Raw genomic sequence first — 26,181 nt, 5'->3', positions numbered from 1 at the left:
CTCTTTGAGGATTTGAATATATCCTCGATCTCCTGTGGTCTCACTTATTGTTTCTAGTATAATGATGTCTTGTGTTACATTGAGGGTGTGCGCAGAGCAATCTTATCTCAGTCTTACCATGGTCCCACCACTGCCTAAGACAGCTAAAACCTCCCTTCCTCTGCCTAAAAACACTCCAGAAATAAATAAGGGCCTCTTTAAAATGTTTATCAAATGTTCAAACCGAGATAAAATGCCAATACGCACTTCTGGGTAAAACATTTCTAATAAAAACCTTACATAAAAGCAAAGAGTTATCCGTAAAACCAGCAGGTGATATACTGCACATTTTAAAAGTGTTAAAATGATGCTTAAAACAATAAAAACGATGTCTAGCTGATGAGATTATATTCTCTCTGATGTGGGACCAGAGGCCTGTACTACGAAGCTGGTTCAACCTAACCTGGATATGTTTGAGTTAGCCGGTTGGCCTAATCCAAAACATACGCGCTCTCGCTAAACGGTACTACGACACGGGTTATCAAGTGGATCGCTCAAGCCAGCCGTGTCCCATCTAGTTATGTGCGCGTTCACATGAAAGGGGAGCATTCGACCAATCACAAACATGGAGAAGCGTACAGCGCATGATACATTATGATGTGATATGCCGTGGACTCTTAATGTTACTCTGATCCGGTTACTTATGTTGTGGCAGATATGTAAGAAAGCTTTCTTAACGCTAATATTATCATAGTCAGATTGCTCTGAAGATGGGAGGTGATATTCTATTAATGTTCACGTTCACAGTCTGTGATTTTTGCCGGCCGTCTTTCCTGCAACGGCAGCTTTTCTGTATTTCCTTTCTCCTGTAATATGACTTGATCGCTTTAAACTCCGCACAATGAGCTCTGATTGGTCAGCAGGCAGTGCTTTCACTGAGTTGAGCTCTTAGCCTGCAACGGGGTATACTACGAAGCAGGATTTTCGTTTAGCAAGATAACTTCTGGGATTTCCGGTACTACGAAGCTGGTTCACTTTTTAGCGGGCTAGATCTCCATGGTGACTTATCCTGGAACCTAGTCTGTGCTCCGAAGCAGGATAGGTTCCAGGATAAGAGATCAACTCAGCGAAAGCACCACGCCTGCTGACCAATCAGAGCTCAGTGTGCGGAGGAAATACAGTTTAAGCTGCCATTGCAGGAAAGACGGCCGGCCAAAATCACCGACTGTGTGAACGTGAAAATGAATAGAACATCACCTCCCATCTTCAGAGCAATCTGACTATTATAACTATTATACTATTATGTTAAGAAAGCTTAATTAAATATCTGCCACAACATAAGTAACCGGATCAAAGTAACATTACGTTGCCTACAGTCCGTGGCACTGAGTGCAGACGTCGATGTGTCCCATTCAGTGGCGGCGCTAGGGGGTGGCTACTTGGGCTCAAGCTCCAGATGTTTTCTGAAAAGCCCCGGATGTTTCACTCATTCATTTATTATTATTATTTTTTTAAAACGTCTCGGGATTAATGTGCAGTTCCGGAGTCCACCAGAGAGGCAGCCGCTGCGTGACAGTAGCCTGCGTACTGCGTAGCCTTCCCTGCCCTGACGAGTTTTAAGCTAATAGCCTATAAAGTTATGGATATTAGAAAGTTATTTTCATTGAAAAAGGCGCCACAACGGCTGCAGCAGCAGCAGTATCAGCAGCTGACAACAATGTCATCACCAGCAGTGAAGAAATGGATGATGTTTCAGGTTTGTGAATCTCATGGTGATATCTGCAGTCTGGCTGACTGAGTAAGAAGTGAAAAAGAATGATGTAATGTTAATGTTATAGCTAGTAAACATGGATTAACCACACTAATTATACCCTTATGTTAGTATGTATACAGAACATGACAAAAATGTATCCTAAGATGTAACGTTAACCCTTCATACCTCAGTTTACCTTTAAGACACTAAAATAACGTATTCCAATTTTTATATTGTTTTGGAATTATACCAGCTCTCGTTTCAGTACACTTAACAACGGAACCATAGCAACGGAACTGACAGGCAATGGAACTGACAGGCAACCCTCTGAATCAGACTCCGATTGGCTGTGACTGCATCCAATCAGAGTGTCCGATTCAGAAACGTGACTCTTACACTCTTTACGTCACAAACAAAGATTGTGGATGAGAATGGATCTATAAAACGATAAGCAATGCGCCAGAATCAAGGTGAGACTATCCGCATCCTTTAAAACTCTACGCATATTCGTTTCACCGAAATAAGTAAACGACTGTATTTGAGTGAGTTAAGGCATTAGTTTGCTTCATTAAAGGACGTTAATGAATAAGTGTTCTCCAGTGCCTTTTGTCCGCTTTAAGGTATTATTAAGGTAGGGTTAATGTTGCTCTCAAAGTGCACCAGATTGATGCTTTTAACTTCAATATTTAAAAAAAAATCTCCCCGGAGGACCATGCCCCGTCGACCCCCGTAAAGGATGTTCGATCCACCCCCCATTTGGAAAAGAATAGCACTTTACCCCTGCACCCCCCGGATCTCCTACAATCCTAAATCCGCCACTGGTCCAATTATCATTCATATCACATCATATCACATCATATCACATCATAATGTATCATATATTTCCTTATCTGAGTCAGCTGAGCCGTATCTAGTCGCGCAACACTCACAGTGTCACATAGGCTACTGTATGCATAAGTATTATTTTAAGCAACACATTAAGTTGACGAAACACTCGAGTCAAATGTAATTAAAGTCAGATCCACTCATGTCTTGGACGGGGCAGTGATATCATAAACCTGTTAATGTACGCATTCAAACACTTTTTCTTTTACCAGCTGTATTCACCTTGCAAGTTAGCTATGTGGCTTTTATCCTGGATAAAGTGTTTAAGTCATGGATGTTTAAAGTTTAACTTCTTCATATTTGACTAATATTATAGTTGACTTTTCATTCAGGAAGTATGACGCTGCACTGTCAGTACGTTTCTCCATGTTTGGGATTGGTCGAATGGTCCAGATACCACCCCTTTTATGTGAACGCGCACCTAACTAGATAGGACATGGCTGGCTTGAGCGAACAAGTTGATAGCCAGTGTTGTAGGACAATTTAGCGAGAGCGGCTTTGTTTTGGATTAAGTCAACCGGATAACTCAAAACATATCCAGGATATGTTGAACTGGATTCGTAGTATACCCCCCAGCTGCCTCAGAGCATGCTGGGATGCTGGGTGCGGCTCTGCATGGTTGTAGTCTAAAGATGCATTTTCTGTACAATTAAAATCCCCACCCAAGAATGAAAAATCCTCCGTGGCACAACCGTTTAAAACATCATTAACTTTGAGTAAAAACAGCTTCCTCTCTGCACCGTTTGTTGGAGCATACACATTTATAAAAACAACTGTAAAAAGATCAAACCGTGCTTTTAGTAAAGCAACCTCCCATTGATAAAATGCTCGATCTCCAGTGAGACAGGATTAAAAGACTTGGAGAGGAGGAAGCCCACCCCCACACTGAGAGAGGTGTTGTGGCTTAAAATGACTTCCCCCTCCCACTCCTTTATCCAGTCCGTCTCATTAAAAACATCGATGTGTGTCTCTTGTAAAAAGAAGACATCGACATGTTTTATTTTTGCAGTCTGAATTCTGAAATATTAAAGCCCTCTTTCTTTCCTTTCTGGCTCCATTTACATTTAAACTTCCCACTCTAAAATTATCCATTGTGAGTGAGATGTTAAAAGCAAAAATAAAAACAAATACATTAAACACAGTGTTACGTGCCAGGCAGGCTATACTTGTGTGGTTTTCTTTCCCTCCTGTGTTTCTCTCTTCTCCCTGTCTTCTGCACAGCTAATCAGCAGCTGATCGGAATCTGCCTGTGCACCTCAGTCTGATGGCTGATTGGATCCTCTCACCCTCAGCTGGCCTATCAGCAGCCAGGGCCGACCATAAAGGAGGCACCCAGGAAGTCTTCTCTCTCTCTCACTCTTGGCCTGTTGCTGATGAAGGAGCCTGCAGTGTTTAGCAACTCATGATGTTTGTATTGTCTGACCTTTGTGAAAGGGTGTGTGTTGAGAGGTGGAGGAGTTAGGTAAGTCTGGGGTACCCTGTACATTTCTCACCACATAGCTAACTAATGTTCAGACACACTAGGTTAGCGGATTGTTGCCACCCCTGTATATTGTTTTGTCAAATTCTTTGTAGTTTAGTTAGTGAGGTTTTTTTTGTTTGAGTTTTGGTTTCAAAGGATAGATGTAGAGATAGGCCTGGTTTTGTTATGCTTGTTTCTTTTGTTTGGCACAATCCTTTGACTCCTCCTCCTCCTCACCAACAGAGTGTTTCAATTATATGTCTGTTCGGATCTGGGTTTACACATAATAAACCTTTTGTCAACTGTTACGCTGACTCCCTCATTTTTATTGGTTGTCTGTTATTGTCTCCAGGTCCCCTAGACCTCAGTGGGGACGTAACAAATGGGGGCTCGTCCAGGATATCTATTTTCCTGAGCTAAAAAAAAAATATATATTATTGAGAAGTCATTGTAGGTGTTGTACATTGGCCGAAAAATGGGTTTTGACTTACAGGAGTTTATTGAAAGTCCAAGTGTTGATACATTGTATTCCTGTCGCAAAGATGACATGTTATGTATTGCAGCTCACTTTAACATTTCAGTAGACAAGTATAAATTAAAAAAAGAGATAAGAGAGAAAATCATGCAAAAACTAGAGGAGTTAAAGATTCTTGTAATCCCAAGCATGTCAACTCAGCCTAGGGCTGATGTATCTATTGATGATGATAATAGGGAACGTGTTGTTGGTGCTTCCTTTTATAGAAAAGAATAGTCTTGCTGTATTAGCTACACCTAGAATTGACAAGTTAAATCCTGAGGCTCCTCCTGCAACGCTTCCTAGGTTTGAGGCTTTCTCTCCGGGTAGCGTTGGTGCAAGTAGTGATGCCAAACTGAAGGTTCGTCTTGCCCGTCTTCAGCTGGAGTTCCAGGAGAAGGAAATGGTGTGTAGAGCTGAATATGATTACAAACTGCAGATTCGCAAGTTAGAGATAGAAGCTGAGAAAGAAATCACGTTAAAGCGGCTTGAAGTTGATGCCCTGAGAATATCTTCAGAGCAGACATTTGAGAGGTCAATACCTTCGCATACAGTCTCTCATACAAAAAGTTTTGATGTAAGTAAAAATATTGCTTTGGTGCCAAATCTTAGAGAGTCGGAAGTTGACTCATATTTTTGTGCTTTTGAGAGGATTGCTACTGCAGTAGTCAAGCCTAAAGACATGTGGCCAATCCTACTACAGTGCAAATTAGTAGGTAAAGCTCAGGAAGTGGTATCTTCACTTTCTTTGGAAGAAAGCTTGCAGTACGAAGTGCTTAAAGAGTCGATCTTGCGTGCTTATGAGCTTGTGCCGGAGGCCTACAGACAAAAGTTCAGACACCATAAAAAGTCTGCTACTCAGACATTTGTTGAGTTTGCGCGAGAGAAGAGCATTATCTTTGATAAATGGTGTACGGCTAATGAAGTGAAGGATCATTTTGAGAGTCTTCGTCAGTTACTTCTCTTGGAAGATTTTAAGAATTCTTTGTCTGAAAGGATGGTGATATTCTTAAATGAACAGAAGGTCACTTCACTGGCTAAGGCAGCTGTTTTAGCGGATGAATTTATGCTCACTCACAAGACTGTGTTTTCTTCACCCTTGCGCCCAGATAAAGCTACAGAGTCGCAAACCGGAAGGACTGATCTTGGCCCAACAACTTTTGAAAGGTCTAGAGGACCACCATCACCTCCACGGGGGCCCCGTGAGTGTAACTACTGCCATAAAACAGGACACCTTATTACAGGGTGTCATTTCTTAAAGCGTAAACAACAATTTTCGCAACGCTTTCAAACACCAAAAGGCATGGGACTCATTAAAGGAGTTTCCCTATCAGACATAGAAATGTCCCAGGAAGATGATGTACCTGATCCCTGCTTCAAACCCTTTATTTCAAAGGGTTTTGTTTCTTTAACTGGGGATCCTAAAGACCAGCTGCCTGTACAGGTACTTAGGGATACCGGAGGTTCTCAGTGTATTATTAGAGAAGGCATCTTACCTTTAACCTCCAGGTCATCATGTGGATCAAGTGCTGTTGTTCAAGGGGTAGGCATGACACTAGTTGCGGCTCCTTTGCACAATGTTTATATTCACTCGTCCCTTGTCAAAGGATTCTTTAAAGTAGCTGTCCTCCCGGCCTTGCCCATCAAAGGTGTTGATTTCATCCTCAGTAATGACTTGGCTGGAGGCAAAGTTAAGACAGTACCTGAGGTCATTGATTCTCCTGATCTAAGTTTAGACGCAGAGAAATCAGCTGAAGTACCTCCCGAAATATTTCCTGCTTGTGTTGTTACAAGGGCCCAGTCAAAGAAATATGGAGAGGACTTGTCTGATTCTTTTCTTGCTACAGGGCAGTTTCTTAAAGACATGACTGCGACGGACCGACTGCCAGAGGAGGCCCGGTCTGCTGATGCTGGATCACCCAGTAACAGCTCAGAGCTTGTACAACTGCCTGCCACTCGGGAAGAATTCATGGCAGCCCAGTTAAGTGATGAAACACTTTCTAAATGTCTCTCTTCTGTTATAAGTCAAGAAGATGCACAGGCCATCGATCACCCCGTGAGCTACTTCTTCCGAAAGTTCAACAAACATCAGTTGAAGTACTCTACTATTGAAAAATAAGCTTTAGCTCTATTGTTTGCCTTGCAGCACTTTGAGGTGTATCTTTGCTCCAGTGTAAAACCTATTAAGGTATACACTGATCATAATCCCCTGGTTTTTCTTGCAAGGAAGTACAACCACAATCAACACCTTATGCGTTGGTCATTGATTGTCCAGAACTATAACCTTGACATAAGCCATAAAAAGGGGGCCGATAATGTTCTTGCCGATGCAGTATATCGTGCTATGTAAATAGAAAATGTATATTGTCGGGTCCAAACATACTGTGTGGATTTATATGTGTGGGGGTGTTACGTGCCAGGCAGGCTGTACTTGTGTGGTTTTCTTTCCCTCCTTTGTTTCTCTCTTCTCCCTGTCTTCTGCACAGCTAATCAGCAGCTGATCGGAATCTGCCTGTGCACCTCAGTCTGATGGCTGATTGGATCCTCTCACCCTCAGCTGGCCTATCAGCAGCCAGGGCCGACCATAAAGGAGGCACCCAGGAAGTCTTCTCTCTCTCTCACTCTGGGCCTGTTGCTGATGAAGGAGCCTGCAGTGTTTAGCAACTCATGATGTTTGTATTGTCTGACCTTTGTGAAAGGGTGTGTGTTGAGAGGTGGAGGAGTTAGGTAAGTCTGGGGTACCCTGTACATTTCTCCCCACGTAGCTAACTAATGTTCAGACACACTAGGTTAGCGGATTGTTGCCACCCCTGTATATTGTTTTGTCAAATTCTTTGTAGTTTAGTTAGTGAGGGTTTTTTTGTTTGAGTTTTGGTTTCAAAGGATAGATGTAGAGATAGGCCTGGTTTTGTTATGCTTGTTTCTTTTGTTTGGCACAATCCTTTGACTCCTCCTCCTCCTCCTCACCAACAGAGTGTTTCAATTATATGTCTGTTCGGATCTGGGTTTACACATAATAAACCTTTTGTCAACTGTTACGCTGACTCCCTCATTTTGATTGGTTGTATGTTATTGTCTCCAGGTCCCCTAGACCTTAGTGGGGACGTAACACACAGACATTGAGGTTTTTAAAATCACCGCTTCCCATTTGCTTCCTTACTTTAGTTACAATTTTTTTTAGTCTATAAACTTCCAGCTCATCCAAGACAGACTGCTCTTTTCGGCTCATGTGGAATCTTGCTGAGGCACAAAAAATGGCCAAATCTGGGAAATATTCTTCTATGATTACGTTATGTACATTTTTTTTTGTTGACTACTACTCAAAAAACCTGGCACATCGCTGCTGTCAGACACACAATCATCCCAACTCTCATCCGCCTGTTCTTGCTCTCTTTCTTCCTTTCCCTCAATCCCTAATTTACTGCTTTTTGCAACGGTTGATATGTCTTTTTTATTTCTCCTGCGTTTAGTAGCTGTCTTTTTTTTATTTATCATTTATGTTGCCACCTCTTCCTCCTCCATCTGATCTCAGCAACCTCCACCTGCTCACCCCATGTTTTCTTCTCTTCTCCTGTTTTGTCCATATGTGTTTCCCTATCCATATCCTCCTCCTGTGTTTTACTGACTTCACCTGTCCCTACATTTTATTTTGCCAAATCACCTTGTGGTTCATTGATTATTCCAGTTTTTTTTTCACAATTTGTATTGTTTTTTAAATCTTTTTTTCTCCCATCCCCCTTTTCTTCTGCTTCTCACAAAACCACCACCTAATTTTCCTGGACATAATCACTCACACCCTGTGCAACACCACCGCACCGCAAGCCGGGCACAGCAGCAGAACCGATATCACGGACTCCTGGTGGACGTTAAAACTAAACGCTTGGTTGATGCCTTGACGTTTTCCTCCCTCGTGTGTACACTTGGCAAGGCAGCGTACGACGGGCTGTCTGGCTCGCTGTCGGGAGCGGAAATTTTTCTCAGGCTGTTGGCTGAATTTCCAGACCTGACGCTACCCACTTTCTCATGTTTTGGTTGCAGATTGCCTCTCCAGAGTCGTCATCAGAGCCGTCGAGTTGGGCCTGGACTATACTCGCATGGCGGAGGACCAGGTCACAGACCCCGGCGTCCAGGCTCTGAAGGTGGAGGGCGCGGGGCTGCGCTTGGAGGACGTGGTGTTCGGCAACGCGGGTGTTACTCTCCTGTGTGACGTCTCCACGGGCCTGTCGCGGCCAGTCGTTCCCACCAGCTCGAGGCGCTCTGTGTTTGAAGCGGTGCATGGCCTGTTTCACCCCGGCGATAAGCCTTCGGTGCGCTTGGTGGCCGTGAAGTTCGTCTGGCTGGGGCTGAAAAAGGACGTAAGGACTTGGGCTGGTGAGTACGTAGCTTGTCAGCGCGCTAAAGTGCACTGCCACGCGAAGGCCCCTTTAGAACGTTTCCTGGTGCCTGAGGAGGTTTGACCACGTCAACATCGACCTGGTTGGTCCATTACCCTCCTCTCAGGGCTTTTCCTACCTCCTCACCATGGTGGACAGGACGACCTGTTGGCCGGAGGCGGTCCCTCTCGTTTCAACATCTGCCGCTGACATAGCCCGGGCTTTCATTGCGACGTGGGTGTGTCGTTTTGGCACCCCGTCAGACATTTCTTCAGACAAGGGAAGAAATGTCCGAGTTCACGTCCGAGCTCTGGAATGCCGTGGCGAGTGGCTTGGGGGTTAAGCTGCACAGGACTACCGCTTACCACCCTCAAGCTAACGGCCTCTGTGAACGGTTCCATCGCTCCATGAAGGCGGCCCTCAAGGCCGGCCTTACGGATGGTAATTGGGTCGACAAGCTGCCATGGGTGATGCTGGGCCTGAGGACTGCGCCTAAGGAGGATCTGCAGCGCTCCACGGCTGAGATGGTCTACAGTCAGCCGCTGAGGGTTCCGGGGGATTTCCTCCCCAACGCATCGGCTCCCTGGTCGGCGACAGCCCAGCGGGCTTTCCTGCAGGGCGCTGCTGAGACTTTTGCTCCGATTCCCACTGCTCGTTCCCACTGCTCGTTCCCACTGCGGTTTCCCGCGGATCTCCGTTCGGCGGAGCACGCCTTCATCCGGCACAATGCGCACAGACTACAGCCTCCCTACGATGGACCTTTCTGGGTTTTGGAGCACGGGAGCAAACACTTTGTTGTCGACCTGGTGGTAAGGCCGAGCACGTCTCGGTGGACAGGTTGAAGGCGGCCCACCTGGATTTAGACCAGCCGGTGGTGCTGGCGCGACCTCCGCGACGGGGACGCCCCCCCAGCCTTGATCCCTGTTGCTGACTTGAGACCCGTTGTTCCGCTCTCGCCTCTTCCGGAGGCCGCCCATACAGAGGTCGTTTTTCTGGCTCCCGTGCTCAGGAGTCTGACTTTGATTATAGGACATAATTCACTGTTTTTAGTGTGTGTAGCAACCCGGACCCGTTAGTGAGGATACCGGGGTTTGTGGTCATTCAGGCTAGCATGACACACAGTAGCAGTAAATGTACTCACCACCTTGTCTTGATCAATGTATAATAAAGTGTGGAGTTCCATACTGAACACCGCCTCCGACTCCCATTCATCGGCTCTACACAGTACAACTTTGGTTGCGGGCAGCATCAGTGGCTGAACCTGTACAAACATTTCTCTCACCGTGATGCCCGTCTCGATGACGCGGTTCACCTTCTCCACCTGATCCAGAAAGATCACCACCGCACTGTTCATCCGCGCCAGGGACTTAATGCTGCTGTGCCCGACCTTCTCTCCCACAGCCAGCCCGATCTCCTCCACAGTGCATGGGAAGCCGGCTGAGATGTTAATGCCTTGCTTCGTCGTGAGTTTGGCAAACTCCCCATTTACCAAGGCGTCACACACCGGCAGGAGAGGCCCACAAAACACCCCACAAACACCACCAAAAAGCACGAAAAGTAAAGCAAATCAAACCATCACCGATAAACTATATTAAATGAACACCCATTACACAAAAAAAAACGGAAAATATAACGAAAAATTCTTGCTCTTCTCTTTCTCTCGCACTCCAAAATCTCCCAGCATGCACCAGAAGAAGAAGAAGATGTTGTTCACTCTTTTATTATAAACAGAACAATACACAAACATGCACAAATATACTCTTTATTTCTGAATACATCTATACACACAAATGGTTTCCAAGCCATGTCCCTACCAACTGGCCAAACAAGGGCAAGATCCCTCACTGGCTTTTCACCAGCAAAAATAGATAATAAAATCTCTGGTCTTTGAGTAATTGGCTATATAATTTGTTGGATATTCCATAATGATTCTATCGTTGGCCTCTTCTGACCACCACGTAAAGACCATACTTCTTCCTCATGCCATCATACCATTGTAGAAAAGGCAACAAACCGACTGAAAGGCTGCAGACTCCACTTAAATTACCTGATCATTATTCCTCACACAAATGCAATTTAACATAATGAATAATTGCATTACAGAACACTTGGTTCTCCATGCTACTCAGCCTCAATCCACTTCCCAAAGATCACATTGTCTGTTCTTATTGGGCTGAAAATAGAAACTGTGCGATAAGGTTAAAGAAAAATCCTGCATTATTCACAGGACAGTCTAAGCACTCATTGTGCACATAATGACACTAATTGCGGCATGATTTGAGAGAAAAGATTAACACATGGAACTCAGATTGTCATAATTAACATTCAAGTCCTGATTGAAAATTCTAGATAAGATGAGATGTTCTCTCAGTGTGCTGTCCTTCACGTTTCATCAAGAGGTTTTTATCATCAAATTGAATCCTGCAGTTTGTCCTTAACCTATGAGGTGCTCTTCTTTCAGAGTGTCCTCGCTTGTATTTAAATAACTAATGACGCAGAATGATTTTCTTTGGATCAACTATTCAATCATGTTCAGAAAGATTCACATATTCATTTGCTTCTGCAAAGTCCATGAGTCAACCAGCTTTTTTGTTTTACAAAGACCAATCTGACAGTAATACTTAATGATACATTTCTACAACACATAGCATGTTACATTTACGGTGGCCGACAAGTGCAAATGCGCTATTTATAACGGCCGCATTAAGAGAAATGCACTGCAGCTTCCGAAAATATGCAAATATATAAACACAAATGTGCCAAAACACATTGAACTAAAGAAACATCTTTACCAAAAACAACACATGCGCAGTATTTAAAAAAAACCTTCACCAACTTTGTGTTTACTAAAAGCGCTGCAAAAACGAGATGCTGCAACAGCAACAAAAAGGAAACGGAAACCCTTTAACCATTTGGAGTCCTGGGCGAATTTGGCAGTTTTCTCATACTTTTGATTTGTCTTACTAAACCCCATTAAGAAATGTTTGGCATGTCAATGTTTGGTATCTTTTTTTTTAAGGACAACCTCACCTATACAGTATAACCTGATAGTTATTTCTTTCATTTTGAGATACTATATGAACATTTTGGACCCAAAATAAAAAAAAAAGTTGGCACAACAAAACATTTAAAAGCTTGAATAATGTACATGGGATTTCATTCTGATAAGACAAAAGTTGTAATATAAATATAATACAAATATATATATATATATACACATTATGTACAAAAATTAGTTTTTTCTGTCTTTATCTGTGCCACGCTTCAAAGCAGTTTCTGTCAACTCCTCCTCCTCCATGTAAAAAAACAAGCTTATAGCTTGACTCATGTTCAGAGTTTTCTTCATCATAGTTGAATCTTCCATCCATCCATCCATCCATCCATCTTCTCCAGCTTATCCGTGGTCGGGTCTGATTTTCAAGACCCGCTCCTGCCCCGCACCCGCAACGTGCAATACCGAACCCGCCCCGCTACCCGCCCATATTAGTTCCGCAACCCGACCCGACCCGTCGGCACAGGATCCGCAACCCGACCCGAACCCGCATATATATGAGCAGTGAAAACGTGCAATTATTAACACACGCAGTTGCATATTTGTCTAAAAAAGCGTGGGATGTTGTTTATTTTCTGCATCTAGGATGACGCCAAAAGCCTCCCAGACGTTGGATTTCGCTCTTGAGGAAGTGTTATTGAAAATGCTATATTCTCCGCCAGAGAGCTTCACCTCAGCCATTTAGAATGTGGTGCGCTCAGAAGCAGATTGATGCGCTGCAGAGGTTATGATTATGCGCGGTCCCGCGGGGGAGAGGTCTGAGGATTTAAACATTAAACTAAATTATTATTATTTAAATATATTTATTAGGGCCGGGACTTTAACGCGTTAATTAAGATTAATTAATTACACAAAAATGAACACGTTAAAACAATTAACGCATTTTAATCGCACTTATTTTTGCACCGCGGAACGTTTCTCACTGGATGAGTTTCAGGGGTACCGATTATACTGGAGCACCAACTAACGTTCATGACTTCAAACAACAACAAACCACAGTGAACAATAGTCAAACATGAACGAAGAAGCTGATGAGACCGCTTTGGTTGGCCCCGTGGATGGGACATTTTGTTTTAAAAAAACGGACGGATGGAAGCATCAATAAGAGCACGGTTGTTTGCAAATTATGCAAAAAGGAATTTGCATATCACCGCAGCACATCAAGTCTCAAGTATCACCTCAATGCAAAACCTATCGCAGCTAGCTTGGAAGCTAGCGTGGACGTTAGCCCGACTCGGAGTACAAGGACCCACACCCAATTCGCGTTGATCAAACAGTGGCCTGTGCAACAGAGAGATTTTATTTTTCATCAGGACATTGGAAGAATAGGAGAGATTGAGGTCAATCACTGGCACTTTTTTATTTATTTTAAATGGTACAGTACACTTTATGTTGAACTATTTATTATTATGTTGTTGGTGCAACTGGCACTTTATGTTGAACTGTTTATTGTTTTGGCCAAGGTTATTGAGAGAGTTGGACTGAAATTGATTAGATTTTTTAAATCAACTGTTGGTAAATCAACAAAGTCTGTTATGGCCTCTGAAGCAACAGAGAGATGTTTTCTAATAGTCAGGGTTTCCAATGTTCTGAATGTACTTGAAAGTATTGTGTTATACTTAAAAAACAAAATGTTACAGTTTACAGAAGGTCTACCTACCTATAGGCTACCTGAATCTCTGAAATTTACTATATTCCTAAATATGCTATTGCTACACTTTATTGCAAAAATTGCACTTTTCTGTTGGTCTTTGTTAAGTACCACCTTCAAAAAAAATAAACAATATTTTGTTGCTTAAGCTTATGTATTCAGTCATTATTCAATGGTATACTAAAATTCATGTGAAAAAAATTGCTTCTCACTGTTCTCAGGTCAAATATTTATATGTGATTAAAAATGCGATTAATTGCGATAAATTAATTACAAAGCCTGTAATTAATTAGATTAATTTTTTTAATCGAGTCCCGGCCCTAATATTTATTATGCAACAGCCGCGATCCGACCCGTATCATCTTTGATTTACCCAGAACCGAACCCGGGAAAAAGCGTATGAAAAAATACCACCCGCGAATCACTTTTTTTGCGGGTCGCCCGTCAGGTACCCGCGGTCGACCCGATGCAGGACTCTTCCCTAGGGAGGCGCCCAGGTGGCATCCTAACTAGGTGCCCGAACCACCTCAACTGGCTCCTTTCGACGCGAAGGAGGAGCGGTTCAACTCCGAGTCCCTCCCGGATGACCGAACTTCTCACCTTATCCCTAAGGGAGAGACCAGCCACCCTGCGGAGAAAACCCATCTCGGCCGCTTGTATCCGCAATCTCGTTTTTTCAGTCATGACCCATCCTTCATGACCATAGGTGAGGGTAGGAACGAAAATGGCCCGGTAGACAGAGAGCTTTGCCTTCTGGCTCAGCACAACGGTGCGGTAAAGCGACTGCAGTACCGCTCCCGCTGCTCCGATTCTCCGGCCCATCTCACGCTCCATTATACCCTCACTCGAGAACAAGACCCCGAGATACTTGAACTCCTTGACTTGGGATAAGGAACCATTCCCTACTTGGAGTGGACCGTCCATCGGTTTCCTGCTGAGAACCATGGCCTCAGATTTGGAGGTGCTGATCCTCATCCCAGCCGCTTCACACTTGGTTGCGAACCGATCCAGTGAGTGCTGAAGGTCACAGACCGATGAAGCCATCAGAACCACATCATCTGCAAAAAGCAGTGATGCAATCCTTAGTCCACCAAACTGCAGACCCCCTCCCCCACGACTAAGCCTCAAAATCCGATCCATGTATATTACAAACAGGATTGGTTACAAAGCGCAGCCTTGGCGGAGGCCAACCCTCACCGGAAATGGGTCCGACTTACTGCAGAGGACCCGTACACAGCTCTCGCTTTGGGAGTACAGAGATTGGATGGCTCTGAGTAGAGACCCCCTCACCCCATACTCCCGCAGCACCTCCCACAGTAACTCCCTGGGAACTCGGTCATACGCCTTCTCCAAGTCTACAAAACACATGTAGACCGGATAAGTGTACTCCCAGGCCCCCTCCAGGATCCTTGCGAGAGTAAAAAGCTGATCCGTCATTCCACGACCAGGACGGAATCCGGATTGTTCCTTCTCAATCTGAGGTTCGACAATCGGCCTGACCCTCCTTTCGAGTACCTTAGAGTAAACTTTCCCGGGGAGGCTGAGAAGTTGAATCTTCAAAACTGTAAATCTATCTAACTATATCTAAATTCTCAATGTTTGTCTGTCACTTTACATCAATCGCCGTCTCTCTTCGTCTCCCGCTGCCTGTCTTCGTATATCTTCGTCTCTCTCCATTTCCCGCCGTCCCTCTTCGTCTCGCTTCGTATCACTCTGTTTACCTGATTACCTCACCCCCTCCCTGGTAAATACATCCTGTTGAGCAGAACCTATATATCTCCGTGTTTACTGGGTCTTTTTGCATGAAACAAAGACTGGCATATAGTTTCAAGCCAGTACTTCGACGGAAACACACACATCCTGTTGAGCAGGATATACAGTTTCCAGTATTTTCCGTTTCGTAAAATGATCAAATACAGCAAAGACATTAAAATACGTGCTTCCAGTTTTCATACTTTTTAAATGTATTAACTTTATATCATCATATCTCCGTGTTTACTGGGTCTTTTTGCATGAAACAAAGACTGGGATGTAGTTTCAAGCCAGTACTTTCGACGGAAACACACAGCAATGTTGTCCGGACTGTTGTTTTTATGCGGTACCGGCATGAACAGGTCATGTGATCTGATCACGCCGGCGTGACGGTCGACTCCAAAGGGTTAAAAGTGTTGCATACAAAGCACACACAATTATAAAGTTGGTTAAATATCAGAAGGAATCATGCAATGTTGATAATACTTGTTCATGCAGTGCTTTCAGTAAAAGCTGCACATGCTTCTTGAAGTTGGTGAATGTTTTCCAAATACTGTGCATGTGTTGTCAAGTCTGGTGAAGATGTTTCTTTATATGTGTTGTGCACCGCCAAAAGTGTTAGTCAGTTATGTTTCATGTTTATTTTGTATTGTTTTTCACTTCCTGTTTTTTTTTTTGTCACGTCTCATTTCAGGTTCCTTGACTCCCTTTCCTTATGTGTTCTCCGCCCTCATCAGCGTCAGCCCCGCCCCTGATTGTTTTCACCTGTGTCTCGTTGTTGAGTGTTTAAATTCCCCAGTCTCCCAGTGTTCAGTGTCAGTTCGTCTTGTCCTGTCCTCATGCCAAAACTCTGCTCATCACGTTTCCTTTTTATTGTTACATGCGTTATTCATGCTCGTGAAACTTATTGTAAGTTTGTTCCTCACGTTGTGAGTGATTTCTTGTTGTGCTTTTGTAAAACCTTTTCGTTGTTCTCCTCGTTAAGAATGCCGATATCTTTTTTGGCAAATAAAGTATATTACTTGTACTTTATGCCTGGCTCCCGGATCGTGCATTTGAGTCCTTTTCTTCCTTGTGTATCCAAGTTCGTCACAATATGCATGTGTTTTTGCACATTTGTGTTTTTAAAATGTACCTTTTTGAAACTGCTGCGTATTTGAATCACGTTGGCACCTGTCGGACTCCGTATTTGTGACCCTTCCACAGGTCTAACCTCTAATTAAAGTTATACAGTCTGATAGGTGTCATAGTGTCCAATTTACTATTTTCAGTAATAGAGCCATCAGTGTAGCAATACCCTTTTGAAATTAAAATAAATCATTTTCAACAAATGCATGACAAAATTATGAGGAACAACTTATTGCTTTGACTCTTCAAAAGACCTCATAGTGTTTGTCAATAAATAATTACTTAAAATTAGGGCTGTCAAATGAACGCGTTAACAACGCGTTAAGGCAAAACAAAATTAACCCCACTAATTATTTTAACGCAATTAACGCATGTGTATTTTTTGTCCTCTGCCGCCCGGTAGTTTCAAAGCGCATAGAGTTTAAAATACCATCTACAAGCTGATGCTGACAGCCCCGCTCCTGCCATCCGCTTGCGGCAGACCACACTTCCATTCTCACCGGCAGGCACCCACCGGCCATCGGGAGGACCGGGAGGGTGTGTGTACGTGTGGCGCGAGCGAAAGAGAGAGAACGGGCACACCTTACGTGTATTGTTGTTGTTAGCATCTGGTGCTAGCTAGCTTCGCTAACAGATATAAGGAGCTGTTTCAATGAAAACAGAGGAGCGACATTTCACCGACAACTGCGCCGAGCACTTGACTTTATCCAGGTAGCCAGACAGTGGGACATTGTACGAAAAGTCAGCACACTCAGCACGGATAGTGCGCGCAACATGATTGCAGCGTCCAGGCAGCTCCCGTTCGAGCATATGCCTTGAGTTACACATACCTCCAACGATTCATCACAGTGTCTCTCCACACACACACACACACACACACACACACACACACACACACACACACACACACACTTTTTATTGTATTATATGAGAGAGGTTCCAGGTTGAATTGAGGCGGATATTTGTAATGTTCACAGGCTGTTATGTTTAATATTCACGAGAATATTTGTCATTGATCAAATGATAATTAACAAACATTTGCAATAAGCATATTTTTCCACTCATATGTTGATAAGTACGACGGAGTATTAGGGCCACTAAAGTCTGTAAAGTTTGTTCGCCTCGTTCAGAGTGCCGATATCTTTTTTGGATTATCCTTTTTTGGCAAATAAAGTATATTACTTGTACTTTATCTCTGGCTCCCGGGTCGTGCATTTGAGTCCTTTTCTTCCTTGTGTATCCAAGTTCGTAACAGAACGAACTGACCACAATGGACTCAGCCGACCCAAAAGCTCTTCACGCCACCCTGTCAGCCCAAGGCGCGAGGATTTTTCATCACGAGGAACAGCTGGGATTAATCAGCCAAGGAGTGCAGGCACTGGTAGGAAACCAGGCCGAGCTCCAAGTTTCCGTCTCTGTACAGATACGACAGCTGACGGATCAGATGCAGCAGTTCATCACTCACCTTCAGACTGCTCCGCCGATGACGTCAGTCACAGCTGACCGCCTGCATGTCGCGGATCCTGTTGACGCTGTCAATCCGAGCCAGGCTGCGTCTTCCTCACTACGGCTGGCTCTCCCGGAGAGGTTTTCCGGTGATTCCATAAATTGCAGAGCCTTCCTGGTGCAGTGCAACCTGCATTTCCAACACAACCCAGGGGCTTTTTCATCAGCCCAAGGTAAAGTGGCGTTCATTGTGTCCCATTTAACGGGAAGAGCTGCAGCCTGGGCTACTGCAGAATGGTCCAGAGACACTGAACTATGTTACTCATTAACCGACTTCACAGACACTGAGTCGTATTTTTGACCACTCATCACCTCCTACAGAAGCCAGCTGAAGACTACTTCAGATGCGCCAGCATAATATCACCCATTTCATCAACACTTCTCTAACTTCTGGTCACTTTCCAAACAGTCTCAAGGAGGCAAGAGTAAACCCTCTCCTAAAGAAACGCACTCTCAACCCGTCTGATGTTATAAACTACAGGCCTGTCTCTCTCCTCCCGTTCCTGTCTAAAACACTTGAACGCGCTGTCTTTAAACAACTCTCCTGTTATCTCCATCAGAACAACCTTCTTGATCCGCACCAGTCTGGTTTCAAGGCAGGTCACTCAACAGAAACTGCTCTCCTTGCTGTCTCTGAGGAACTGCACACTGCTAAAGCAGCCTCCCTCTCCTCTGTCATCATCCTTCTGCATCTGTCTGCTGCATTCGACAAGGTGAACCATCAGATCCTCCTTCGCACTCTCCAAGAACTTGGAGTTTCAGGCACTGCACTTTCCCTCCTCACCTCATACCTCAAAGACCGCACCTACAGGGTAACTTGGAGAGGGTCCGAGTCCGACCCTTGTCAATTAACTACAGGGGTCCCTCAGGGCTCTGTTCTTGGTCCCCTCCTCTTCTCCTTGTACACAAACTCGCTCGGGTCTGTCATTAGCCCGCATGGTTTTTCATACCACTGCTACGCTGACGACACCCAACTAATTCTGTCCTTTCCCTGCTCAGAGACCCAGGTCGTCGCACGCATCTCTGCTTGCCTAGCAGACATCTCTCGGTGGATGTCTGCTCATCACCTCAAGCTCAACCTTGACAAGACTGAAATGCTTTTCCTTCCGGGAAAAGATTGTCCCACTCTTGACCTAACAATCAACATCGGCACCTCTGTTGTTTCCCCGACTCAGACTGCAAGGAATCTGGGTGTGATCCTAGATAACAAACTCTCCTTCACTGCAAACATTGCTGCTACAACCCGCTGCTGCAGATACACGCTTTACAACATGAGGAGGATACGTCCCCAGCTGACCCAGAAATCAGCGCAGGTTCTGGTCCAGGCTCTCGTCATCTCACGCCTAGAATACTGCAACTCCCTCCTGGCTGGTCTACCTGCATGTGCCATCCGACCTCTAGAGCTCATCCAGAATGCAGCGGCTCGTCTGGTCTTCAACCTTCCAAAATTCTCCCACACCACGCCGCTCCTCCGCTCCCTTCACTGGCTTCCAGTAACTGCTAGAATCCACTTCAAGACAATGGTACTTGCGTACCATGCTGCGAATGGATCTGGCCCTTCCTACATCCAGGACATGGTTAAACCGTACACCCCAGCACGTGCACTCCGCTCTGCATCAGCCAAACAGCTCGCTGCACCCGCACTGCGAGGGGGACCCAAGTTCCCATCAGTAAAATCTTGTGGGTTTGCTATCCTGGCTCCAAAATGGTGGAATGAGCTCCCCATTGAAATCAGGACAGCAGAAAGCTTACACATCTTCCGGCGCAGACTGAAAACTCATCTCTTTAGACTCCACTTCGAGCGATTGAATTACTAACAAAGCCCTTATATACTAATAAAGGGCTGGCTTATCTAAAGCCAGTTGAGTAGCACTTGAAATGTTTGGCTCTATGAAACCTGATGTACTTATATGATTCTGATTTCTTCAAGGTTGTATCTTCCTGGTCAAATGCACTTATTGTAAGTCGCTTTGGATAAAAGCGTCAGCTAAATGCAATGTAATGTAATGTAATGTAATAATCGCCAGGTGTGGATTATGCTATTGAGTTTCACACGGCAGCAGCGGACAGCGGGTGGAATGTTCCGGCTCTTCGGGACGCTTTTCTGACTAGGTTATCAGATCCAATTAAGGACCAGCTGGCTCCTCTGGAGGTATCACGGGACCTGGAGTCTTTCATCGCCGTTTCCATCCGGATCGACAACCGTCTTCGGGAAAGAGAGAGAGAGAACGTTGACGCAGCCGTGACGGACATCCCAGTTTCCAGGGCTTTTCTCAGCGAGCCTTTCCACCAGAGGAGGTTTTCCAGCCAGCGGATTCGGTCCGTTGGAGGAAAGCACCTCCGCCTGTTGCAGATGAACCCATGCAGTTGGGAAGGACCAGGCTTTCCGTGGAGGAGAGACAGCTCCGGCTACGAGAAAGGTGTTGTTTCTATTGTGGCCAGCCGGGTCACCAACTTGCGTCATGTCCGGGAAAAGATCAAGCTTACCAGCCAAGAGGAGGGCACTGGTGAGCAAGCTTCCAACAGACTTTCCTCCTTGACCAGTTACCAAGGTAAACATTTTTATTAAAGATCAGGTCATTGGCCAAGGCCAAGTGCTTATAGACTCAGGAGCGGACGAAAGTCTTATGGATTGGGGCATAGTCAAACAGCTTTGTATAAAGACTGTTCCTCTATCTCCTCCCATTAACGCCAGTGCTTTAGACGGACGTTTGTTGTTTACAGTAACCCACTGCACAGAACCTATCCAGATTACTGTAAATAATGACCACACTGAAGTTATGCAGTTTCACATTTTTGAATCTGCTCAACATCCGATTATTTTGGGTTTTCCGTGGTTAAAGATCCACAACCCACACATTGACTGGCGCTCAGGGAAAATTAAGGAGTGGGGAGAGGATTGCATTAACAGGTGTACAAATTCACGCTCTGTTAAGGCACCAACAGACCCTAGTAGGATCGTCATAGATCACCCAGACTATCCTGACCTACAGAAAGTACCGTTATGTTATCACGATCTAAAGGAAGCCTTTAACAAATCAAAAGCCATGTCGCTACCTCCTCACCGACCTTTTGATTGCCCCTTTAATCTCCTACCGGGGGCTCCCATTCCCAAGGGAAGACTGTATTCGATCTCAAGGCCAGAGAGAGCGGCAATGGACGACTACATTTCCTCTTCTCTTAAATCAGGGATTATCCGTCCTTCATCTTTCCCAGCTGGAGCAGGGTTTTTCTTTGTAGGAAAGAAGGATGGTTCTCTGAGACCTTGCATAGACTACAGTCCTCTTAATGACATTACGGTGAAAAACCGCTATCCTCTGCCACTCATGTCCTCTGCTTTTGAGCTCCTTCAGACTGCCAAGATTTTTACCAAGCTGGACTTAAGAAATGCAAATCATTTGGTTAGAATAAGGGAAGGGGATGAGTGGAAAACAGGATTTAACACTCAGAGCGGTCACTATGAATACCTTGTGATGCCTTTTGGACTGTGTAATGCACCGGCTGTGTTTCAGGGTTTTGTGAATGAGGTTTTGCAGGAATTTTTGAATGTTTCTGTGTTTGTGTACCTTGATGACATTTTGATTTTCTCACCAGACTCTAAGTCCCATGTTCACCATGTCCGTCAGGTTCTGCAGAAACTACTCAAATCAATTGTATGTCAAGGCAGAAAAGTGTGAGTTCCACGTAGAAAATGTGGCCTTTCTAGGATATATAATCTCACGAAACCAGATTCAGATGGAACCTACTAAAGTCAGTGCAGTTTCCAAGTGCCCAACACCTGACTCCAGGAAGAAGGTTCAGCAGTTCTTAGGGTTTGCAAACTTCTACAGAAAGTTTATAAGAAACTCCCATTCTCACCATTCCGGATCCCCGACGCCAGGTTGTGGTCGAGGTCGATCTTCCAATGAGGGAATTGGAGGCGTTTTGTCCCAAAAATCCTTGGAGGACAACAGGATACACCCATGTGCCTTCCTGTCGCGTAAGTTGACGATGGCAGAGAATAACTATGATGTGGGGAATAAGGAACTGTTAGCTGTAAAAGCTGCTCTTGAGGAATGGAGACATTGGTTGGAGGGGGCAGAACAGCCATTCTTAGTCTAGACAGACCATAAGAGCCTGGAGTATATTAGAAAGGCTAAACGCCTCAACTCTCGGCAGGCCAGGTGGACTCTATTTTTCAGTAGGTTCAATTTTATTCTTTCTTTCCGTCCCGGATCTCAGAATCAAAAGCCTGATGCCTTGTCTCACCTTTTCAAACCAGAACCTTTTTCTGTAGAGCCCAAGTCCATCCTTCCGTTAAACCGTATGGTCGGAGCCTTTTCCTGGCAAATAGAGTTGGACGTTAAGCAGGCTAATATATTGAACCAGGCACCTAGCAAGTGTCCAAACCACCTTCTCTTTGTTCCTGTGTCTCTCCACTCCAAGGTCATCCACTGGGCCCACACGTCTGTGCTCTCGTGCCACCCTGGAGTTAAAAGGACTATGTGCAGGATTAAGCAGCGTTTCTGGTGGCCAGCCATGAAGAAGGATGTGCAGGAGCACGTAGTGGCTTGTCCGGTGTGTGCTTGCAATAAAACCTCGTCGCAGGTCAAGATGGGTTTGTTCCAACCGCTGCTGATTCCTCAACGTCCCTGGTCACACATATCTATGGACTTTGTGACAGGTCTCCCCTCGTCCAGAGGCAAAACTACTGTCCTGAGAGTGGTGGACCGGTTCTCCAAGATGGTTCATTTAATTCCTCTAACCAATATCCCCTCTGCCAAGGGTACCGCAGAGGTCATGATGACCCATATATTCAGGATCCACGGATTCCCAAATGACATTGTTTCCGACAGGGGTTCACAATTCATTTCAGCCTTCTGGAAGGAGTTTTGCAGACTCATAGGCGCTACTGTCAGCTTGTCTTCAGGTTACCACCCTCAATTGAATGGACATTCTGAGCGCCTGAATCAGGAACTGGAGACTACACTACGCTGTCTCGTTTTCCAGAACCAGACCAACTGGAGCGACCACCTCACATGGGTTGAGTTTGCTCACAATACTCTTCCCACGGCGGCCACAGGTCTCTCTCCTTTCCATTGTGCCAATGGTTATCAACCTCCGCTTTTCTCAACCAATGAAGGGGAAGTTACGGTACCATCGGCTCATGCCTTGATTAGACGCTGTCGCCGAGTTTGGGCTGGATCTCGCCAATCTCTGCTCAGAAGTTCGACTCGGATGAAGGCTGTAGCAGACGTCCACCACAGGGCCGCTCCCTTCTACAAACCGGGTCAAAAGGTGTGGCTTTTCACCAAGGTCCTACCACTTCAGATGGCTTCCAAGAAGTTTGCTCCAAGGTTTGTGGGGCCTTTTCCGGTGTCTAAAGTCATCAATCCTGCGCCTAAGACTTCCCAGATCCATGGTAGTACATCCTACATTCCACGTTGGCAAGATAAAACCAGTTTATGAAAGCACACTTATTCCCGCTTCCAATCCCCCTCCACCACCCCAGTTCTTTGAAGGTGGCCTAACGTACAAGGTCCGCAAGTTGCTTGAGGTTTCGCAATAGGGGTTGAGGCAAGCAATTCCTGGTGGATTGGGTTGGATATGGTCTCGAGGAAAGGTGCTGGGTTCCTGCGAGATTCATTGTGGACAAAACCCTGATGCAGGATTTTTATGATCGGCCTGGGCCGTCAGGAGTCGGCCCTAGAGGGGGGGGTAATGTTGTGCACCGCCAAAAGTGTTAGTCAGTCATGTTTCATGTTTTTTTTGTATTGTTTTTCACTTCCTGTTTTGTTTTTGTCACGTCTCATTTCAGGTTCCTTGACTCCCTTTCCTTATGTGTTCTCCCGCCCTCATCAGCGTCAGCCCCGCCATTGATTGTTTTCACCTGTGTCTCGATGTTGAGTGTTTAAATTTCCCAGTCTCCCAGTGTTCAGTGTCAGTTCGTCTTGTCCTGTCCTCATGCCAAAACTCTGCTCATCACGTTTGCTTTTTTTGTTACATGCGTTATTCATGCTCGTGAAACTTATTGTAAGTTTGTTCCTCACGTTGTGAGTGATTTCTTGTTGTGCTTTTGTAAAACCTTTTTTTGTTCTCCTCGTTAAGAATGCCGATATCTTTTTTGGCAAATAAAGTATATTACTTGTACTTTATCCCTGGCTCCCGGATCGTGCATTTGAGTCCTTTTCTTCCTTGTGTATCCAAGTTCGTCACAATATGCATGTGTTTTTGCACATTTGTGTTTTTAAAATGTACCTTTTTGAAACTGCTGCGTATTTGAATCACGTTGGCACCTGTGGGACTCCGTATTTGTGACCCTTCCACAGGTCTAACCTCTAATTAAAGTTCTATAGTCTGATAGGTGTCATAGTGTCCAATTTACTATTTTCAGTAATAGAGCCATTAGTGTAGCAATACCCTTTTGAAATTAAAATAAATCATTTTCAACAAATGCATGACAAAATTATGAGGAACAACTTATTGCTTTGACTCTTCAAAAGACCTCATAGTGTTTGTCAATAAATAATTACTTAAAATTAGGGCTGTCAAATGAACGCGTTAACAACGCGTTAAGGCAAAACAAAATTAATGCCACTAATTATTTTAACGCAATTAACGCATGTGTATTTTTTGTCCTCTGCCGCCCGGTAGTTTCAAAGCGCATAGAGTTTAAAATACCATCTACAAGCTGATGCTGACAGCCCCGCTCCTGCCGTCCGCTTGCGGCAGACCACACTTCCATTCTCACCGGCAGGCACCGACCGGCCATCGGGAGGACCGGGAGGGTGTGTGTACGTGTGGCGCGAGCGAAAGAGAGAGAACGGGCACACCTTACGTGTATTGTTGTTGTTAGCATCTGGTGCTAGCTAGCTTCGCTAACAGATATAAGGAGCTGTTTCAATGAAAACAGAGGAGCGACATTTCACCGACAACTGCGCCGAGCACTTGACTTCATCCAGGTAGCCAGACAGTGGGACATTGTACGAAAAGTCAGCACACTCAGCACGGATAGTGCGCGCAACATGATTGCAGCGTCCAGGCAGCTCCCGTTCGAGCATAGGCCTTGAGTTACACATACCTCCAACGATCCATCACAGTGTCTCTCCACACACACACACACACACACACACACACACACACACACACACACACACACACACACACACACACACACACACACACACACACACACACACACACACCCACACACACACACACACACACACACTTTTTATTGTATTATATGAAAGAGGTTCCAGGTTGAATTGAGGCGGATATTTGTAATGTTCACAGGCTGTTATGTTTAATATTCACGAGAATATTTGTCATTGATCAAATGATAATTAACAAACATTTGCAATAAGCATATTTTTCCACTCATATGTTGATAAGTACGACGGAGTATTAGGGCCAATAAAGTCGTAATAATACGAAAATAAAGTCGTAATAATACTAGAATAAAGTCATCATTACGAGAATAAAGTCGTAATAATACGAGAATAAAGTCACAATTACGAGAATAAAGTCGTAATGTTACGAGAATAAAGTCGAAACTATGTGTGGTTGAGAGTTCATTCCAGCAGACTACGCTCCAGCTCACCAGTCAACAGGTAACGTAACTTTACTTTAATGAAAACACGTTTGATAAATGCTGTTTTGCTTAAAGATTTGTTACTCTTCAATTAAGTTGTGCAAATTTGCGCAGGACTTCATACATTTTGGATAAGCCACAGGAAGACGAGAACAATTAACGTTAGCTAATAACATACTGCAAGATAACGTTAGCTAGGCTACATGTGAGTTCTTAATACACTGTATTTTGTCGCTGTTTGCCCCTAGAAGGAGCCGAACTGTGATTTTAGAGAACCGTGATTTTAGAGATGGTAGCCTATAACGTTAGCCTGTCCTGTGCGAGTTTCCCCAGTTGTTTTTCGGTCATTCATCATGAACGTCTTCATCCACTCAATATATTGTTTACTGCCGTTATACTCTTACACAGGCTGAGTGCACATAATGTTTAGCTGGTCTCTACTTGTCTCTCTCAGGCCTGGCCAGTAAACTTCAGAGGCAGATCTGTTTGTTTACAGCAGCAGCCCAAGTAGGCGTAAACAGACCACCCTGGGAACAGGTATGGTAGAGCCAGT

General features: G+C 44.7%; 1 protein-coding gene across 7 annotated transcripts in view; it reads left to right on the top strand.

The window, feature by feature from the left end:
• The window catches only part of LOC307039402 (uncharacterized protein), a 96,338-nt gene that overhangs the window by 25,294 nt on the left and 44,863 nt on the right, over positions 1 to 26,181 (top strand). Inside the window, exons 2-5 of one of the 7 annotated variants that reach the window (XM_079681444.1) lie at positions 5,703 to 5,760; positions 6,441 to 6,573; positions 8,632 to 8,964; positions 16,116 to 16,453. The exons of 2 other annotated variants lie outside the window; for them this stretch is intronic. In XM_079681444.1, the coding sequence (XP_079537570.1) occupies positions 6,501 to 6,573; positions 8,632 to 8,964; positions 16,116 to 16,354 (645 nt within the window). In that variant the 5' untranslated portion in view covers positions 5,703 to 5,760; positions 6,441 to 6,500 and the 3' untranslated portion in view covers positions 16,355 to 16,453. Of the gene's footprint in view, positions 1 to 5,702; positions 5,802 to 6,440; positions 6,574 to 8,631; positions 8,965 to 16,115; positions 16,454 to 26,181 lie in introns of those variants that run through there. 4 more of the 7 variants (XM_079681441.1, XM_079681442.1, XM_079681443.1 and 1 more) reach the window with 4 other exon arrangements.

This window comes from Notothenia rossii, assembly GCF_949606895.1.
Source record: "Notothenia rossii genome assembly, chromosome: 1".
Lineage (NCBI taxonomy): Eukaryota > Metazoa > Chordata > Actinopteri > Perciformes > Nototheniidae > Notothenia > Notothenia rossii.
This window is presented reverse-complemented; position numbering and strand designations above follow the sequence as displayed.